The sequence below is a fragment of the Crotalus tigris genome, unplaced genomic scaffold (assembly GCF_016545835.1).
Source record: "Crotalus tigris isolate CLP2741 ecotype Arizona unplaced genomic scaffold, ASM1654583v1 scf7180000017666.379230911805:20528666, whole genome shotgun sequence".
Classification (NCBI taxonomy): domain Eukaryota; kingdom Metazoa; phylum Chordata; class Lepidosauria; order Squamata; family Viperidae; genus Crotalus; species Crotalus tigris.
Window position 1 is genome coordinate 13,332,895 of NW_024096552.1, and position 16,390 is coordinate 13,349,284.

Genomic DNA, 16,390 nt, shown 5'->3' on the forward strand with positions numbered 1-16,390 from the left:
TTCAGGCCACTATTCTTTTATCTGAAATATCAATATTAACAGCTAAAATTACAAAATATTTTATTTCAGTTTAGCTGTTTTTATTTTCAATAAGAAATTCTTGACTGAGGATGACTATAATTGTATTTACAGGGAGTTCAGACATATTTGACAGTCTATAAATGCAGTACTCTCATTTTTTTTTTAAAAAAAGAAGCAATGTTTGTTTGAATTGCTTCTAATAAGTTTCAGCTGACAATACATGTGAATTACATGTAATTACATTTTTAGAAAATAGCTACATATATATGCACTAACTTGTCAACTGAATAGTCAGTTGGAAAGCCTTTTTTTCAATATGGCTGTTTAAAAACATTTCAATACCGAGAAATCATAGCCAATGGCTGGTCTACAGGGAGGGACTTCTCAAGAAACAAATGTAGAAAGCCAGAAAGCATCTTCGGAAGCCAGAATTAGATTTTCAAGAACCTTGTTTTCCCTCTCCTTTTCAAGATACAATGAATTAAAAACCTAATCAAATTAAATGAATAAGCTAGTAGAATAATATAATACAGAATTGGTTGGCACCATCGTTAATTTCTATAAATTTGTTTAAATTTCAGTTGCCTTGATTTCTGTTTATATAACCAAAGTTACATTCTACAGCAGCTGCATTTAAAATGAGTGAAATACTTATTAGAAGATAGTGAGAAAATGCTATTTTTAATTTTTAAAAAACTGTCTTGAATAAAACAGGACACTAATTTTTATTTGGTAAAGTAGTTAAAAGGTACAGAAAACTGAAGAAAACCTACCTTTTTTCATATTGTCCATATATTCTCATATAATTTCATGTAATTAAATATGGTGATAGTTATAATTTTGGAAAAACAAGATAAATGTTTCACCTAATAGGATATGAAAATTCTTAAGACACTATTGTGTCCCATTTGTCCTTAGGTTAGCGTCGGTGTAGTGTAAATATTAATACTTCGTACCAAAATACAAATTACCTTCAAACAGCCTTATGAATTTAATGAAATGTTCTTCAGACCTTAAGATTACATCATTAAGGCACTTACCATTCAAGTAAAACAGATATTTATACAAATGTTGGGAAGATGGACTGGATATTTTACTAAACAAACAATTTGAAAGTAAATCAACTCAATGTCAAAGTATGTATAAACAGTATCAAGAGTGACTATTTTATTGTCTGAAATGAGCACAAACATTTCCACAGATAACACTGAAAGCAGTGCAAAGACTGATAGTGACTTCTTGACTAAAGGTAGTTTTGTAAAAAGAAATACCAAATAAATCAGTGCCCTGTTTTGGTTTTGTAAAATTTTTACATAAAAGTTGGTCCAAACTTACAAAAAAAGCACAAATTGTGTGCATAGTTCAGATCTTAGTAGTGTGCCTTAAAAAGCTGATGTCCCTAAATTTAGCATTGACTTAGAACTGCCAAAATATAAAATTTATAGCTAGAATTTGAAAGATGAATAATTATCTGGATTTTCAGAACAGCATAAGTTGTAAGCAATTTCCTATTGTATGCAAGATCCTTTTCTGAATAAAAATAAAGCTGCTGAATTAACATTATTCAAGTCTGTTGGATTGCTGTTTGAAATCACAGCTAAAAAGTATTTCCAGATACAAATGATGTGCCTGAGGGCCAAGGAGAAGAACAGCAGCTCAGTATGGCAATCCTCTGCCTCGACCTCTGACTGCTGATGTACTAATATGTCCCCTGTATCCTTGTGAATATCCAAGTCCTTGAGCAGGAGAAGTCCAAGTTTGTCCATGAATGTGGCTGGCACTGGCAGGAGGTTCTTGTAAATTACTTCCATAGCTATAGTTCTGCATCTTTGAAGACAAAGAATGAGAATGAGTACTTTCTGACCCAGACCTTCCAACTGAATTGCCACTGTTTTCCAGTACTGTGATGGGACCATGGCTATATTCAAATCTATGATCCTTATCTCCACTAAATAGCATAGAACCAGTGTTGAGGTAAATGTCTCCATAACGAGTTACTGAGCTATGAAATGGTTCTGAAAAGGCAGGAGTTGGAAGGGCACTACTTGAATGAGATGAAGCAATATTATAGTTCTCCAAGGGTTGAATATCTGAATTTCCAACAAAATTTGCCCTTTCTAATGTCCCAGATGATACATTTCCTATTACATCACTACCACTATAATGGGCACAAGAGAATGTAGTAGATACAAAACTATCTTTATAGTTTGGACCTGCTACAAAGGAGTCTCTTGGCTGGAACTCCACATTAGATGTTGCTGGTTTCTCAGTTGTTTGAGCCTGGTGATGAGCCAGCAGCTCTAAAAGAGCTGCTTTTACTCCAGCATGAGGATCCATCCCCGAAGAGCTACTAATTGAAGGTAAGTGTTGATTCGCTGTCCGATAATCAAGGTCTTCTTCAGTAACTGGTGGTGGTTCTGGTGGTTCGGGGGGTCGTTGATCTGGTGGCAAGATACGAGGACGTTCTTCTGGGGTTTGAGGTTTCATTTCAGGGGGTCTCACCAAGTCATCTTGTCCTAAATTAATTTTGAAATAGTTTAGAATTAAATATGCAGCTAGCACTACAGTTTAAGATTAAATATGCAGTTAATAATACAGAATATTTATTAAGTATTAAAAATCTGGATCAAGCAAAGTTGTGTTTGAACAAAATTATTTCTAGAAGTATGCTTCTCTATCCAAGTGTGCACCTGCTGTCCAAAACAATATTCTCCCAAAAATTCATTTAGCCCCATCCTGACTTTTGTCTTAAAAGGTCTTTTCTCTGATCTTAGACTAAAGTTGAGTATTATATGACTATGTTTAGAGTTGGGGAGAGGCGGAAGAAGGGGGCTAGGATTATTTCCAGATCCCTGTTATTGATTTTTTAATTGTTTTAATATTGCACTCTGTCCAAAGTCTCAATGGAGTCTGCCAGCCTTATAAATTTTAAAGTAAATAATACATAGGAAATGCATCTACCAATTTTCTCCAACTTTCTATTAGAAGTTCTTTTTGCCCTATCTCACATTATTCTTGAGACCTTAGACTTCCCATGAAAAAGCACATAGGATTTGAGGGTAGGAATCAACAAAGCTGAGGTGTAGATACCATTCTGCTCAATTTCCTCTAGAGCCAATTCAGAGTGTGAACACAGAAATGCATTGATCCTCTATTCTGGAAAATATATTTGTACGATGATTACAAATAACTATAAGTAAAAGGAAAGTATATGTATCAATGAAACAAAAATAAGGAAATTCTATAAATTCTTAATGCATTCTTCATTTGGTATCACAGGAGTTTTTGAAAAATAAGTTAATCTTCATTACAGAATATAATACTTTAACATGCCACTTAAGTCATTAGCAACTGAAGTATCCTAGCCTGTAAACCTAAGAAGAGAAAATTACTCAAAAAATAATTTCTCCTCCGACAGTTTGAGAGAAGCAATAATAAGACTGACATTCTCAATCATATAAATTGCCTATCTGCCTAAATTTACTTTTCCCAATACCAAAACTCATACCTGCACATGTGTATAATGATTTAATCAGATGGGGATAAACAGATGCCGGTGATTCTGCATCTTCCCAATTGCCAGATGCTGGTGTACTTGGCTCTGGAGGCTGTCTTGGTTGTAATGATATGTCATGTCCTGATCCATTTTCCTTTTCTTCTAGGAAATTTTCTTTTTGCTTCAATTGTTGAGCTTTTAATAACTGAGATAACAAAACTGTAAATGCACTCTGCACAGCTGCTTGGGTAACTTCTGTGTCAACTTTAGATTGGGTCAATGGAGTGGCTTGCACAGAAAGCTGTGATGTTGCTGTTTGTTTTAAAGGCTCTTGATCTGGTGAGGGAGGCAGTGGTGGCTTAGGTGGTGGCGGTGGCGGTTGTTGTTGCTGCTGTTGTTGCTCAGGCTGTTTTTCAGCCACATCCAAAATGCCAGGTGGAAGATTTATTTTATTTAGTTGTTGCTCAGTCTCAGGATTCATTTTAATGTTCAGCACTTGAGCAAATTGTGCCATATTAATACTAGTTTTAGACTGGAGCAGGTTTAGGAGAATTGCCACTTCATTTTGATTTAGTGGCTGACCACTGCCTGCTTTCACTGAAAGTAGCAAGAAAAAACAGAAAGGAAGCACTTAGTATGCTCATATTTAAGGTCCAAAGCAAAATTCAATTGACTATGACTCATTTCAATGACTACTTAAACAGTGGTTAGATCTGAAGGATATTCTTGACTTTTGCTCAGTGTGGGAGAATGAACATTTTGCTTTCATCCTAGAGGCAGAGTTTTACATATTTTTCAAGTTTTTCAAGTTAATTGGAAAATAAAGTTTATTTTAAAATGAGAACCACTTTTACTGTCTTCCACTTCACTTGAAAGTTCTGTATCTTTTTTGCAATCAATTAAAATATAAATAAAGTGATTTTATATATCTATCACATAGATTATATTTATATTTTCCAGCATTTACAGGGAATAAGGTGAACTATTTGTTTTTAAAATGTTATCCATCTATTAAATTTATATACTGCACATCTCACTATTGAGCGACTATGGGTGGCTAATCTGGCAAATTATATTTGAAAAAATAAAGCAAATAAATAAAGCAAAGTAAAAAGACTTTCAAATGTATATGTACAATATACATTTTTTAGGTACACTTTGAAACTAAGGTGCCTTTATACAAGAATGGGCAGCAAATAAATATAATAAAAAAATGTCTGAGGTAAGACAGAACAAGAATTAAAAACAAGGAGAAGGGATGCCCCAAGTTGCATCCTTTGCAAATCTTTCTTAAATAAAAGTTGTGTATCACCTTGAGTAAAGAAGCTGAGGGGAAAACCCAAGAAAAAAGAAATAATAAATATATTTTTGAAACACTAAGAATCTAAAATGTTGTGGTATTATTTTATCATTTTTATGTAATCTGTAGCTTTGGTCTGTTTTGTTGTGGGTAGCTGAAATCCCAATCTTTATGAATTCTGACTGGCCAGGAAATAACTGTTGATTTATAAAAATTCTACTCTTTGACCATAAGAGAGAGTTAAAGAAATAGAAGATGAACGAAACCAAGAAACATTGAATGTATCAGACTACCAGAGTAGTGAGAAGTATTTAAATTAAACAATATAAATCAACTATGTTCTAAGGATGTTACAAAAGAAGAGCAAGATAAACAAATTCAAGAAGAAAGATGAATAATTCAAAAGTGCAATTATGTGTAGAAAGTTACCAAACCACTGAAGCAATTCCACAAGTATTTGACTTAACTGCAATTTTGTAATATAAATGTGACACCAATGGTATAAATACAAACCTTCAGCACAATTGAAAAAAGAGTTCCAAGTAAATCTACAATCCTCAAGAGAACAAGTTTGGGACTTTTTCTTCATGGATACTCAGTTGAGAATCTCTTGAGAAAAAGTGAAGTTTATATTACTTGATAAACATCTCAGAGAAGAAAAAGATTTTATTCTTTGAAGACAAATTGGGGGTAGTAACGTACATTTAACAGGAGTTAGGATGGATTTTTACCGATCTGATATATGTAATCGAAAATTCTAATCTATAGTTTTGTGTTTATATGGTGTTTGAAAATGGGTTTTTTCTTACTTTGTCTTGAAATGTTTGAGTAATTTTAAAAGTTTGTAAAATAATAGTGAAAGTGTATTTTAAAGTATGCATGTTAAAAAAAGTTTTAAAAAGATGTACACTAAACTTCAATGACTTTAGAAATATTTTTAAAGAAGAGTTTGGAGTTTCAAAATAGATACAAAAATAAGTTTTCCCATTAAGGTTAAAGAATTTGAAAGAGTATAGTGAATTTTGTTACTATAAATGATGATAATCTACAAAGATTAATAAATGTAAATAGAATTACTTATTACTTCCCATAAGAGGAAAAAAGCAGAGAGAGCTTCCGGTGACGGCGGCGCCGATGGCGGCTGTTTTCAGCCGTCCACCCTGGAATGTGTCAAAGCCAGCTGAGACAGCGAGCAACAGCCGTCTCACGGCATGGAATCTCTCTCCCTGGGCAAAGGGGAGGAGATGAGTTTCCCTCGGATAGTGGCAGGGCTCCCTGAGAGACCCCAAAGTTTTTTTCTTTGGTGGTCGGTGGGTGAGAGCTCCCACGGAGTCTGAGGTGTTCTCCACATTCCAGGATGCCTTTGCTCTAATTTTTTTGGGGGGCAAAGCTAGACGCTGCTTACACATCTGCTTTTAAAATGAACTTGTGAGTAAAATTTAAAGCAGACAGAGCTGACCAGGGAGATTATATCTGTGATTATTTTGAGACTTTAACTCTGGAAAAGATTTCATCTTCTCTCTTTTCTTATTTGAGAGGGGTGAAAAATGGCGCTGAGATGTTGTTTTTAAGAGTGAAAGGACCAGAACTTCAATTTGAAACAATGTAACAGCTTTCTTTTTTTTTTCATATATACAGGGGGCTTTTGTCTTTTTTCCCCTCTTTTTGTTTCCTTTTTTCTCTCTCTCTCTTTGTTAAAGGTTTTATAAGATTTTAAGAGTTTTTTCTTCTTCGGTAATGCAGACAGTTCAGCAAGTTGAGTCTAAATTTCCACCACTTTTCTCAGCTTTACCAGCAGTTTTACCTAAAGACTTACAGGACGCTTTGGAAAATAGTGTACGACGGATTGAAAAAGAGATAAGTGAAATTATTGAAAATAAATTTAGGAAATTGAGAGAAGATATAGCGTCTGTGTTTCAGAAGTTTGCTGATCACATAGATCGTTTGGATCAGCCTATTGATATTGCTGTAGAAAATTCTGAAAAATTGGAATATAAAATAGAAAATAAGATGGAAATAATTCAGGATGAAATTACTATGTTACAATACAGAAGTATGGAGTTTGCTTTAAGAATAAGAGGAATGCAGGAAAATAATCAAGAAGATTTGAGACAAGTGGTTGCAAAGGATATAGCTCTTATTTTGGAATCCGAGCCTGAAGAAATATTGAGAGACACAGAAAAAGTTTTTAGGGTTAATTCAAGGGTTGCAAGACAGAGGAATCTGCCACGAGATGTGGTTATTTATTTTTTTAGTAGATCACTTCGTAATAAAATTTTACAAGCCTTTTACAAGCAGAGATTTCAAATTGCAGCTCAGGATGTTATACTCCTGAAAGAACTACCTTCAAGAATTCTCAAAGTAAGAAAGCATTTTGCTTTCTGGCTGATGAGCTTAAGAGGCGACAGATTCGTTTCTGATGGGAGATACTGGCTGGAATAGTGGGGAATTATGCAGGGACACGTTACAGACTTGATACAATTTTAAAAGCGAAAGATTTTTATACTTCTGTTTTGAAGGTGGGCTCTTTATTACCTACAGCTGAGATATTAGAAGAAAAATTGGAAGAGCAACCGATAGAAGATATGCAGGTTAAACATTTGCAACAATCTCTCTTGACAGAAGATTCATTAATGAAATTGAGTACTTGTGGAGCTTTTAGAAGTAAAATAAAGGTGGAAGAAAAGCTGGAAGAGCAGTTGATTGAAGAAAATATGCAGGTTGAACCTTTGCAGCAGTCCTCCTTAACAGAAGATTCATCAACGAAATTGGGCATGATTCGTGCAGCTTTTAGAAGTAAAATAAAGGAACAGCAGAAGGTTCTTCGTCATTTTCTAAGCAATAGATAATAGAAGGAGAAGTTGGAATACCAGCCGGCTAGTTATAAAGAGTTTTGTTAAATCTTTGTTATTTAGGGGAAAGTTTAAAATTATGATCTCTGCTTGGGAGAAGACTTGATAGGTTTTAATTCAGTGACTTAATATTTGAGAGTACTTATTAAAATTTCTAATAAATGTATAAAGTTAAATTTTTGTTGTTTAGGGGAAAGTTTAAAAGCTTAAAATTATGATCTCCGTTCGAGAGAAGAGTTGATAGGTTTTAATCTGGTGATTTAATATTTGAGAGTACCTATAATATATTATGATATATTAAAAGTGGATAAGAAGCTGTAAGGTTTTGATTTGGGAGAAAAGGTTATTAACAAAATTTATTTGGTTTTGGGGGGAAAGAGTTAAGAGCCAAGTTTATATTGTTTAAAAGAAATACACATCTCGGTGTGGAGAAGGTGGATAAATTATATGAAGAATAAATATGGGATTTAACGGGTAAATTATGATTAGAGCAGATATGATTAGAAGTATTGTTTGGATTATGAATAATTTTTGTTTTAAATTTGGAATTGTTTATTTGATTTTTATAGTTGATTTTCTTCAATTTGTTTAAATTTGTTTTTTTTTAATTTGTTTTGTATCTGAGTTAAAGTACTTATTGAGATTTAGTTTGTATTAGAAGTTAAAATAAATATGGGATTTAATGGGTAAATTATGATTAGAATAGATATGATTAAAAGTATTGTCTTGATCATGAATAATTTTTGTTTTAAATTTGGAATTATTTGATTTTTTTAATTTGTTTAAATTTGTTTTCTATCGGAGTTAAAGTAACTTACTGATTTTGTTATTTGTATACTTGGATAGGTTTAGTTTGATTTAGTTTGCATTAGTTAAAGCTAAGTAGATTTTGTTTAATATGTTTGAAAACCCTGTGCCAAGCTCTGGGAAGTGGGGGGGAGGGGAGGTTGGGGGTGGGTGGGTCTTTGGGAGTGGGAGGGAGGGGGGTTGGGGGGCAAGTAGGTTAGACGATAGGATTAAAGTAAGATAATAAGGGATAACTTATGAGAGAGATGTTGCTTGGGCATTTCCCCGGTACTGTATCCGAAGAGGGATGAGAGAGGAGGAGAAAGGTTAGGGAGGAAGTAGGATGGTGAGAGGAGAGGGGGAGGGGAGAGAGAAGTGAGGGGAGGGAGAAGGAGGAGGGAAGTAAGGGAGAGTGTAAGAGAGGGCGGATGCAGTTTGGGGGGGGTGGGCAAGCGACATCTAGGTGTATTTATTTTACTTTGTCAAATGTGAAATTTCTTCTTTTTTGTTTATGTAATTGATAATTGAAAAATAAAAACTTTTCTAAAAAAAGAGGAAAAAAGCAGAGATGGCTAAACTGATTGTTGTAATCAAAGAAAAGAACAATCTAATTTTGATTCTATTTAGAAACTGGTTCTGGATTGTGTGTATGAGATGGAAAAAATGAAACTTTAATTTAGGATTTTATTGATTAGATAGGTTTATTATTATAGAAGTGGCTAATATATATTACTGTGTAACAGTAACAAGTTGAGGCTTTAATGTTACTGTTTTCTATTGTGCTAAAAAGCATTGGAAGTCAATGCTTTTCTTTCTTTTTTTTTTCTTTTACTCTACACTTTCTCCTCTTCCTTTTTAACTCTCCTAGTTTCTCATTATTTTTATTTTCCTTTGTATTTTATATTATGATAAACTAATAAAAATGATATAAAAAATGAAATAGCTATTCCAAGGCAGAATCACTGCTGGGATATTTTTTGAATTATTAAATGGTTATTTTGAATGTATTTTGAATCTGAAATATTATGGACATCACAACTATTGAGGAAAAAAATAAAAGGATTTTTCTAATTTCAAGTCAAAATATGTTATTTACAGGTGGGTAAAACCTATGCAAAGAACAGCCAGATTTGGATTTTACCTGGAAAATATATTCCAGGCACAAATATTCTGAGATGGGAGATAATGGGGAAAATGCAATATCAACAGTACCAGCTAAAAAAAATATAAAGGGAAGGAAAGCAATAGAAAGGCCACAGAAAGAAGGGAGTATTATGCAAAGAAAAGGAGCAAGCAAGCTTAAATAAATGTACATTAATTGAAATAATAACTAGTGCTTAATATTACTTGCCTCTAAAATAAAGCTACCTATTTAAACATTAATTTCCATTTATCAAGCAATCTATCTCATCACATACTCTCCTTCTTTTTACTATAAAATAGCAAAAGGGAATAGTAGTTAATTGCACTGGGAAATGAAATCTAGGAAAGAAATAAAGTGGAGAAGTAATTGACAGGAAAAAAGAAGAAAAAAAGTCCAGCTAGGGCATTTATTATAAAATAGGATTCCTATTATAAAAAGTATCACATAAATCAGACAAATAGTATATACTAATTAATCTTCAGGACAACTTCTAAGTTTTGAAAGCCAGATATTTGGATTCTTTTGTACTTTATTTAATTTATTTCTTTTCCAGTGCTTCTTTTGGTCTAAATGGCCTCTCCTAGAAAAAAATAATGTCCAACTTGAAGTTACAGATAGTTTTCTATTTATGACCATAAGGAAGCCTGGAATTTACATCATAACATATAATGGTCATAAGTTGATGCATTCATGTGATCGACCAGTTTTAGAACATTTTTTGTAGTTGTTGTTAAGTGAGTCAATGAATTCTATGAGTATTTTTTTCCCCAGAAACTGACTGAAAAGGCCAGCTTCCAGTAAAAATTGCAAAAACTGTCACAGATTGTGTCATGTGACGACGAAATGCTGCAAAAGTGAAATCAGTTACCAAGCATCCAAAATGTGATCATGTAACTGCAGTGGGATACTGCCAACAGAATGTCAGAACTCTGTCATAAGTATCTTTTGGCAGATCCATTGTAACTTCAAATAGTCACTAAGCAAGCAGTCATTAAATGAGGACTACCTTATATTTGATTAAAAAAAATAAAAAAAAAATACCAAGGGCTATATTAGAGTTGCTCTGCATCTTCATTTGTGAAGAGGTCTGCAAACCCTGGGGTGTGTTGGCTCTGCTATCATCCATCCCCGAAGATAAATCCTTTCTTGGAACTTTAGCTGCATCATCAGTCATGCCCATTTGCTTTTGCCTTCTACGTTTCTTACTCCACAGTTCATGGCAATCTTGCCATAAAGGAAGACTATCAAGAAAAGAAATTACAGTTATTCAGCACAGAATAGTTACCACAAGGACCTTGAGTATCAAAATTTTAAGAAGCCAACTAAGAAAGAGAGCTTAAGAAACCATTATCTGGAAACAAGAGAGGCATGTCAACCTATCAGCCAGCTGACAGATCAAACCAGGATTTGGTCAAAACTATAAGGTTGTTGTTGTTTGTTGCAGCTTATGTACAGAACTTAGTACTAAGTACTATCAAAATTGACATACTGGGGGTACCTCTGCTGTTATTATTAAAGAGCTATAAAAGACTTAATATGTAGGCTTTTTAGGTTATGCTTTTACTCAGTATGCTTTTAGCTAATAATAAGGCTTTAAAAACCCTTACTTACTGAAGTGTTCATTGTCTCTGGATCAAAAAGAACTAATTATCCTGGCACCTGATCATTGTCTGACACTTTTCTACCCATTACCTATTACTTTCAGAAAATTAGGAAAAGGAATTCCACTAATTCCACTAAATGATGTGTGCGTATTATGTCATCATAAAATCTCATCTTTTTTTCCAACCATGCAAAATAGGCACTCAATCAATGTCACTAAGTTGCTCAAAACAAATGGGAGAAACTTGAGCACATCCTTGAAGATCAGATAAAATCAAGTGCTTAACTATAAGTGGGACTCATAAAACTAGTTTAGTTTTATGTTTAGTTTAAGATAAAGGAAACTAATTCCACTACTCCAAAACCAAATTTGGAGACAAGTGGAGCTGATCTTGATTCCATCATTTTCAGTTAAATAAAATATGTGGGCAAAAACAAAAAGACTGCTACTTGTCAGTTAGCTAAACTTATTGCTGTTTTTAAATCCTTTGTTACTGAGACATTAATAATTCAGAATTGTTGTGTGAATTATGTTTTTTAAGAAGGCTAACAAATACAAAGGTGTGCCTTGGGTAAGTTTGAAATATTTTCCAGATATATTTTTGCTGCTAAGTTCAAGTGATATGTTGAAGTGAACCCACTGAGATGCTTATTCCTTCACTAGGCTCAGTTCTATGGTTGTTGGTACTGTAAAATCTTTAGGAAATTAATAAATGCAATTTCAACAGTATGCTCATACAATGCAGTCATAATATGTAGTAAACTTTGATCCAATGTGTGACAAAAAATGATTATATATGTAGCATCTGACTTCTGCTAGTAGAAATGAATTTTATTTTGTAGAAAATAAACTCAACTAAGAAACACTTACTCTGGTGGAGGCATCTTTGAAGGGTCCACATCTCTCAGAAATTCACACTGAAGTGCCTGTTCTGCTGTGCAGCGTTTGCTGGGATCAAGAGCAAGCATGTAATCAAAGAGATCTAGTGCAGCTGCAGGAATACTGTAAAAACATAAATAAATGGAAGTCAAGAAAACAAAGTAGTGTTTATTCAAAGACATTAAAATTTGTCCTCCCTTTCAGACTTAGCATTTAAAGAAAGTTATATTGTTTCATTAACACAAAAAAATGTATGATGAGAGCTCAGATAACTGACATCTTTTTCACATAAACTAATATGTTCAGTTTTAATGCTATGCTATATAATCCATACAAGTTATCTATAGAATGCCATAGATAACTATGGATCAAAAAAAAAAAAAAGTAAAAATGGTATACTGGGCAAAAGTAATTTGCTTGACCAATAGCACAACCTGAACTGAACAATTAATGAACTGCATATGAGAAATGTAGATGAATTGATGAACAATCAGCAGACACTCAAAGGGGAATTGCTCTCAAAGATGACATTTCACAGGAATACATGGGTCATGTTATTGATTTTGTCACTATCAGAAGATTATACAAGATAGACTTCTGGTTTTTGCGCCATAGCGCACAGCCGCAGGATTGCAAAGCTCCACATCCCATGGCTGATTTTGTCCTGCCAGAGGACCCTAAATGGGTCTGAGGTTGCCCCGGAGAGGCAGCAAAGAAAGAGGGGTGCTCCATTGATCACGGAATGACAGCGGTCATTCCGTTTGATCCAGGGGAAGCTCTGACCCAACAAGAGAAAGGCTAGCTGCAGTGGAGTTTCCGGGTGACATAGTTGGTCCTAGACCATGGGACACAAACTCTCCGTGCCCAGGGTCCGAATTCTTTCTTTCTTCCTTCCTTCTTCCTTCCTTCCTTCCTTCCTTCCTTCCTTCTTTCCTTCCTTTTCTTCCTTTTCTTCCCCTCCTTATTAGTCCCTTCCTTCCTTCCTTCCCTCCCTCTTTGTCCCTTCCTTCCTTCCCTCCCTTCCATTGTTCCTTCCTTCCTTCCCTCTCTCATTGTCCCTTCCTTCCCTCCCTCTTCGTCCCTTCCTTCCTCCCCCCCTCCATGCCCAGGAAAGGACATGGGGAGGGGGACAGGCTGCCAGAGGTAGAGGAGAGCTCCGCCCAGGTCACTTGCTCAGCTTCGCCAGAAAACATGCCGCTTGCTAAGTTAGCAGAAGCCCCAGGATCAGCACCGGGCTACAGCTGATTCGCGCTTCTGTAAATTAGCAAGTGGCATGTTTTCTAGCAAAGCTCGAGCAAGTTTGCTGGGCAGGAGCCAAGGAGAGCAGCTACAGCTGACCTGCTTCTTGGCTGCTCTGCAGAAGCGCGGATCAGCTGTAGAGGTTCGCCCTGATCCTGGACAAGAGGGAAGGAAGGAAGGGACAAGGGGAAAGAGGGAGGGAAGGAGGGACAAAGAGGGAGGCGAAAGGAAGAAAGGAAGGAAGGAAGGAGAGGAAGGGAGGGAGGGACATGCGCGGCGCGCATGCATGGCGGCGCCATGTGCGACGCGCATGCGTGGCGGCGCCCCATGCACGGTGTGCATGCGCAGCATGGCGCACATGCGCGGTGCTGCCAGCTGACAAAAAATGGCGGATCGCGTTGTTTGGCGACCCCCGTGAAATGGTCGTTCGACCCCAAATGGGGTCGCGACCCACAGGTTGAGAACCGCTGCTCTAAAGGGTTGCAATAAAATTATAAAAAAACAATAAGAATAATTTCTTGCCTGAAAAAGCTGGAAAACAAACAACTACTGACACCTAATGGAGAATTAGAATATAGCACATTAACAACAACACCCAGAAACAAAGAAAAATCTTTGTTTGGATGCTACTTATTATCATATTTGGTGGTCGTGTAAAAATATAAAAGTCTTTTGGATTAAGATATGGTGGAATATTCAAATAATTTTTAGAAAGAGGGTAAAATTTACCCCACAATTGTTTTTGTTAGGTATTGTTACTGATTGTGATGCTAAGGAAGTTATATTGATGTTAAATTTGATTACGGCCGCTAGGCTATTAGTAGGGCAATATTGGAAGAAGGAATCTTTGCCTACCTTGCAAGAGTGGTTTTTTAAAGTTTCTTATTTGGCGGAAATGGCAAAGATTTCAGCTTTCTTAAAGGAGCAATCGCAAGAGAAATTCTTTGCGGTATGGGAAAAATGGATAAATTTTATACAATATAAATTGGATATAAAAAAATACCATTTAGCTTTCTAATAACTTGTATATAAATTTTAATATTTTATAGATTGTACTTTTTTATATCTCTTTTCTTCTTTCTCTTTTTTTTCTTTTTTATTATCTCTTTTTCTTTCAAGTACTTTTTCCTTTTAATACGTATGTTTTTTTACATATATTTTATTGTTAATTACTTTACAAATTGTTTATGTAAGGTATTTAGATATATTTATGATTTATACTTTTTCAATTCAATTTTTTTTAAGATTCTTAAAAATTTTAATTAAGCCTATATTCAGCTCTGGGAAGATTGGGGGGATGGAGAGGGAGGGTTGGGATGGGTGGGTTAGGGTTGTTTTTTTTGTTTTTTGTAAAAATATCTAAAAATTTTCAATAAAAAAAAAACAAAGAAAAATCTGTTCCCTTTAAGAAGACAGCTGCTGGGAACAAAGAGAAGAATACATACTGGGCCAGATATAAGATTAGAAAGTGTCTGAAGGAAAAGAAATACTTTGATTGTTGTCTAAACTCAAGAACAATTTTGATTCTTGACTAATCTTTTAGGGGGGAATTTACAGGAAGGATTCAAGGTGGCTAAATATACTGAACTGCAATTTTGATTGATTGACACTGACCCCTGAAAGAATTGTTACAAAACATTGATTTTACTAAAAGCCTTTACAATTGGAAAGTTTATAAAAACTATATATAAAGAATATACAAAACTGGACTGTTTGGATTTTGAGTTTTGGCTGGTTCAACAAGGCAAATTACAGAGACTATGATACTGATGACGGATTGTTTGAAGGGGGGAGACAACAGGGATATGACATACTTATCAAAAAATGACAGAAAACCACATTTAATATTACTCCTGAAGGACTCAGCCTGGAATATCGAAGACCTCCAGAAGCAACATTTCAAGACAAGACAAATATTCTCCAAGAGGAAATTTATGTAATGTTACGACAAATACAAATGACAATAGCCTTAAACCATGAGGAAATTAAACACAACTTTGTTGACATAAATGAGCGCATTTCTAATCTAAACTCACAATCAAAAAATGCCCAGAAAATGATGGTAAAGAATGAACAAACAAATCAGATAATAGAACATAAACTAGAAAAAATGACTTAATCAGCAAAGCTCCAGATGAAGAGAATTATAATTTAATACAAACAGGAAAAAACTTACAAGACTTGGACATAACAAAAATGGAAAAGATAGTTTATTCATTAGAATGTCAAAATAAACCTGAGGACAAGAAAGAAGACTTAACAAAATGGCCACTGCCAAGAGAATCATTGTTTGGGAGACAAAAAGCATATATTTTACATACTTTGTCTTCTCCACTCGCAACATTACACTTACAAAAATACATGAACTTCCTGGCAATCCAAAAATATCATTTGGAAAGCTATTTGGCAAAAGAAGAAGGCCAGAGATAGATTCAAGAGATTTGAGTCACCCTATTAGATGGAGTATTACACAAGAAAACACTTGTTTGAATATGGTTAAATGTACAGAAAATTTTGGCTATAAAGGGGCCTTACAATAAGAGGGATAAGATATATAAGTAGCATAGTATTTTTGATAATATATAAAATGTAAAAATATTGGGATGATGTATGTGAATGAAGAGTTTGAATTTCAGAGATAAATTAAGTTTGAAGAGAATGATTGAAATATTGAGGGGAAATTAAGCTTAAATAAGAACACTGAAAAAAAGATATATAGTGATTTTACAAATTAACTTTTACAAATATAAGTGAAATATAAATCTATCAGAAAATATGTTATAGGTAGATGTCATAAGATAGATAAGCAGTATAGTATTTTTATAACATGAAATATGAAAACATTGGGATGATGTATTTAAATGGAAAATTTGGATGTTTAGATGTTAAATACTGAGAAAATTATGACTGATAAGAATTGTTTGAATATTAAGGAGAAATTAAGTTTAAACAAGATTTATGAAAATAGGATATATGGTGAACCAATAAGATGATTTTTATAAAAATAACACAAATTGATAAGAAAAAAAAGTCACATATGGACACTATTATTGTTAGCACAAACATGGAA

General features: G+C 34.3%; 1 protein-coding gene across 3 annotated transcripts in view; it reads right to left on the reverse strand.

The window, feature by feature from the left end:
• Positions 1–988: 988 nt before the first annotated feature.
• The window catches only part of CDK13 (cyclin dependent kinase 13), a 70,845-nt gene continuing 55,443 nt past the window's right edge, over positions 989–16,390 (reverse strand). For all 3 annotated transcript variants that reach the window (XM_039336729.1, XM_039336728.1, XM_039336727.1), the window contains 4 exons: positions 12,073–12,204; positions 10,641–10,840; positions 3,530–4,114; positions 989–2,537 (listed from right to left, as the gene is read on the reverse strand). In XM_039336729.1, coding sequence (XP_039192663.1) covers positions 1,678–2,537; positions 3,530–4,114; positions 10,641–10,840; positions 12,073–12,204 — 1,777 coding nt within the window. In that variant the 3' untranslated portion in view covers positions 989–1,677. The remainder of the gene's footprint in view (positions 2,538–3,529; positions 4,115–10,640; positions 10,841–12,072; positions 12,205–16,390) is intronic.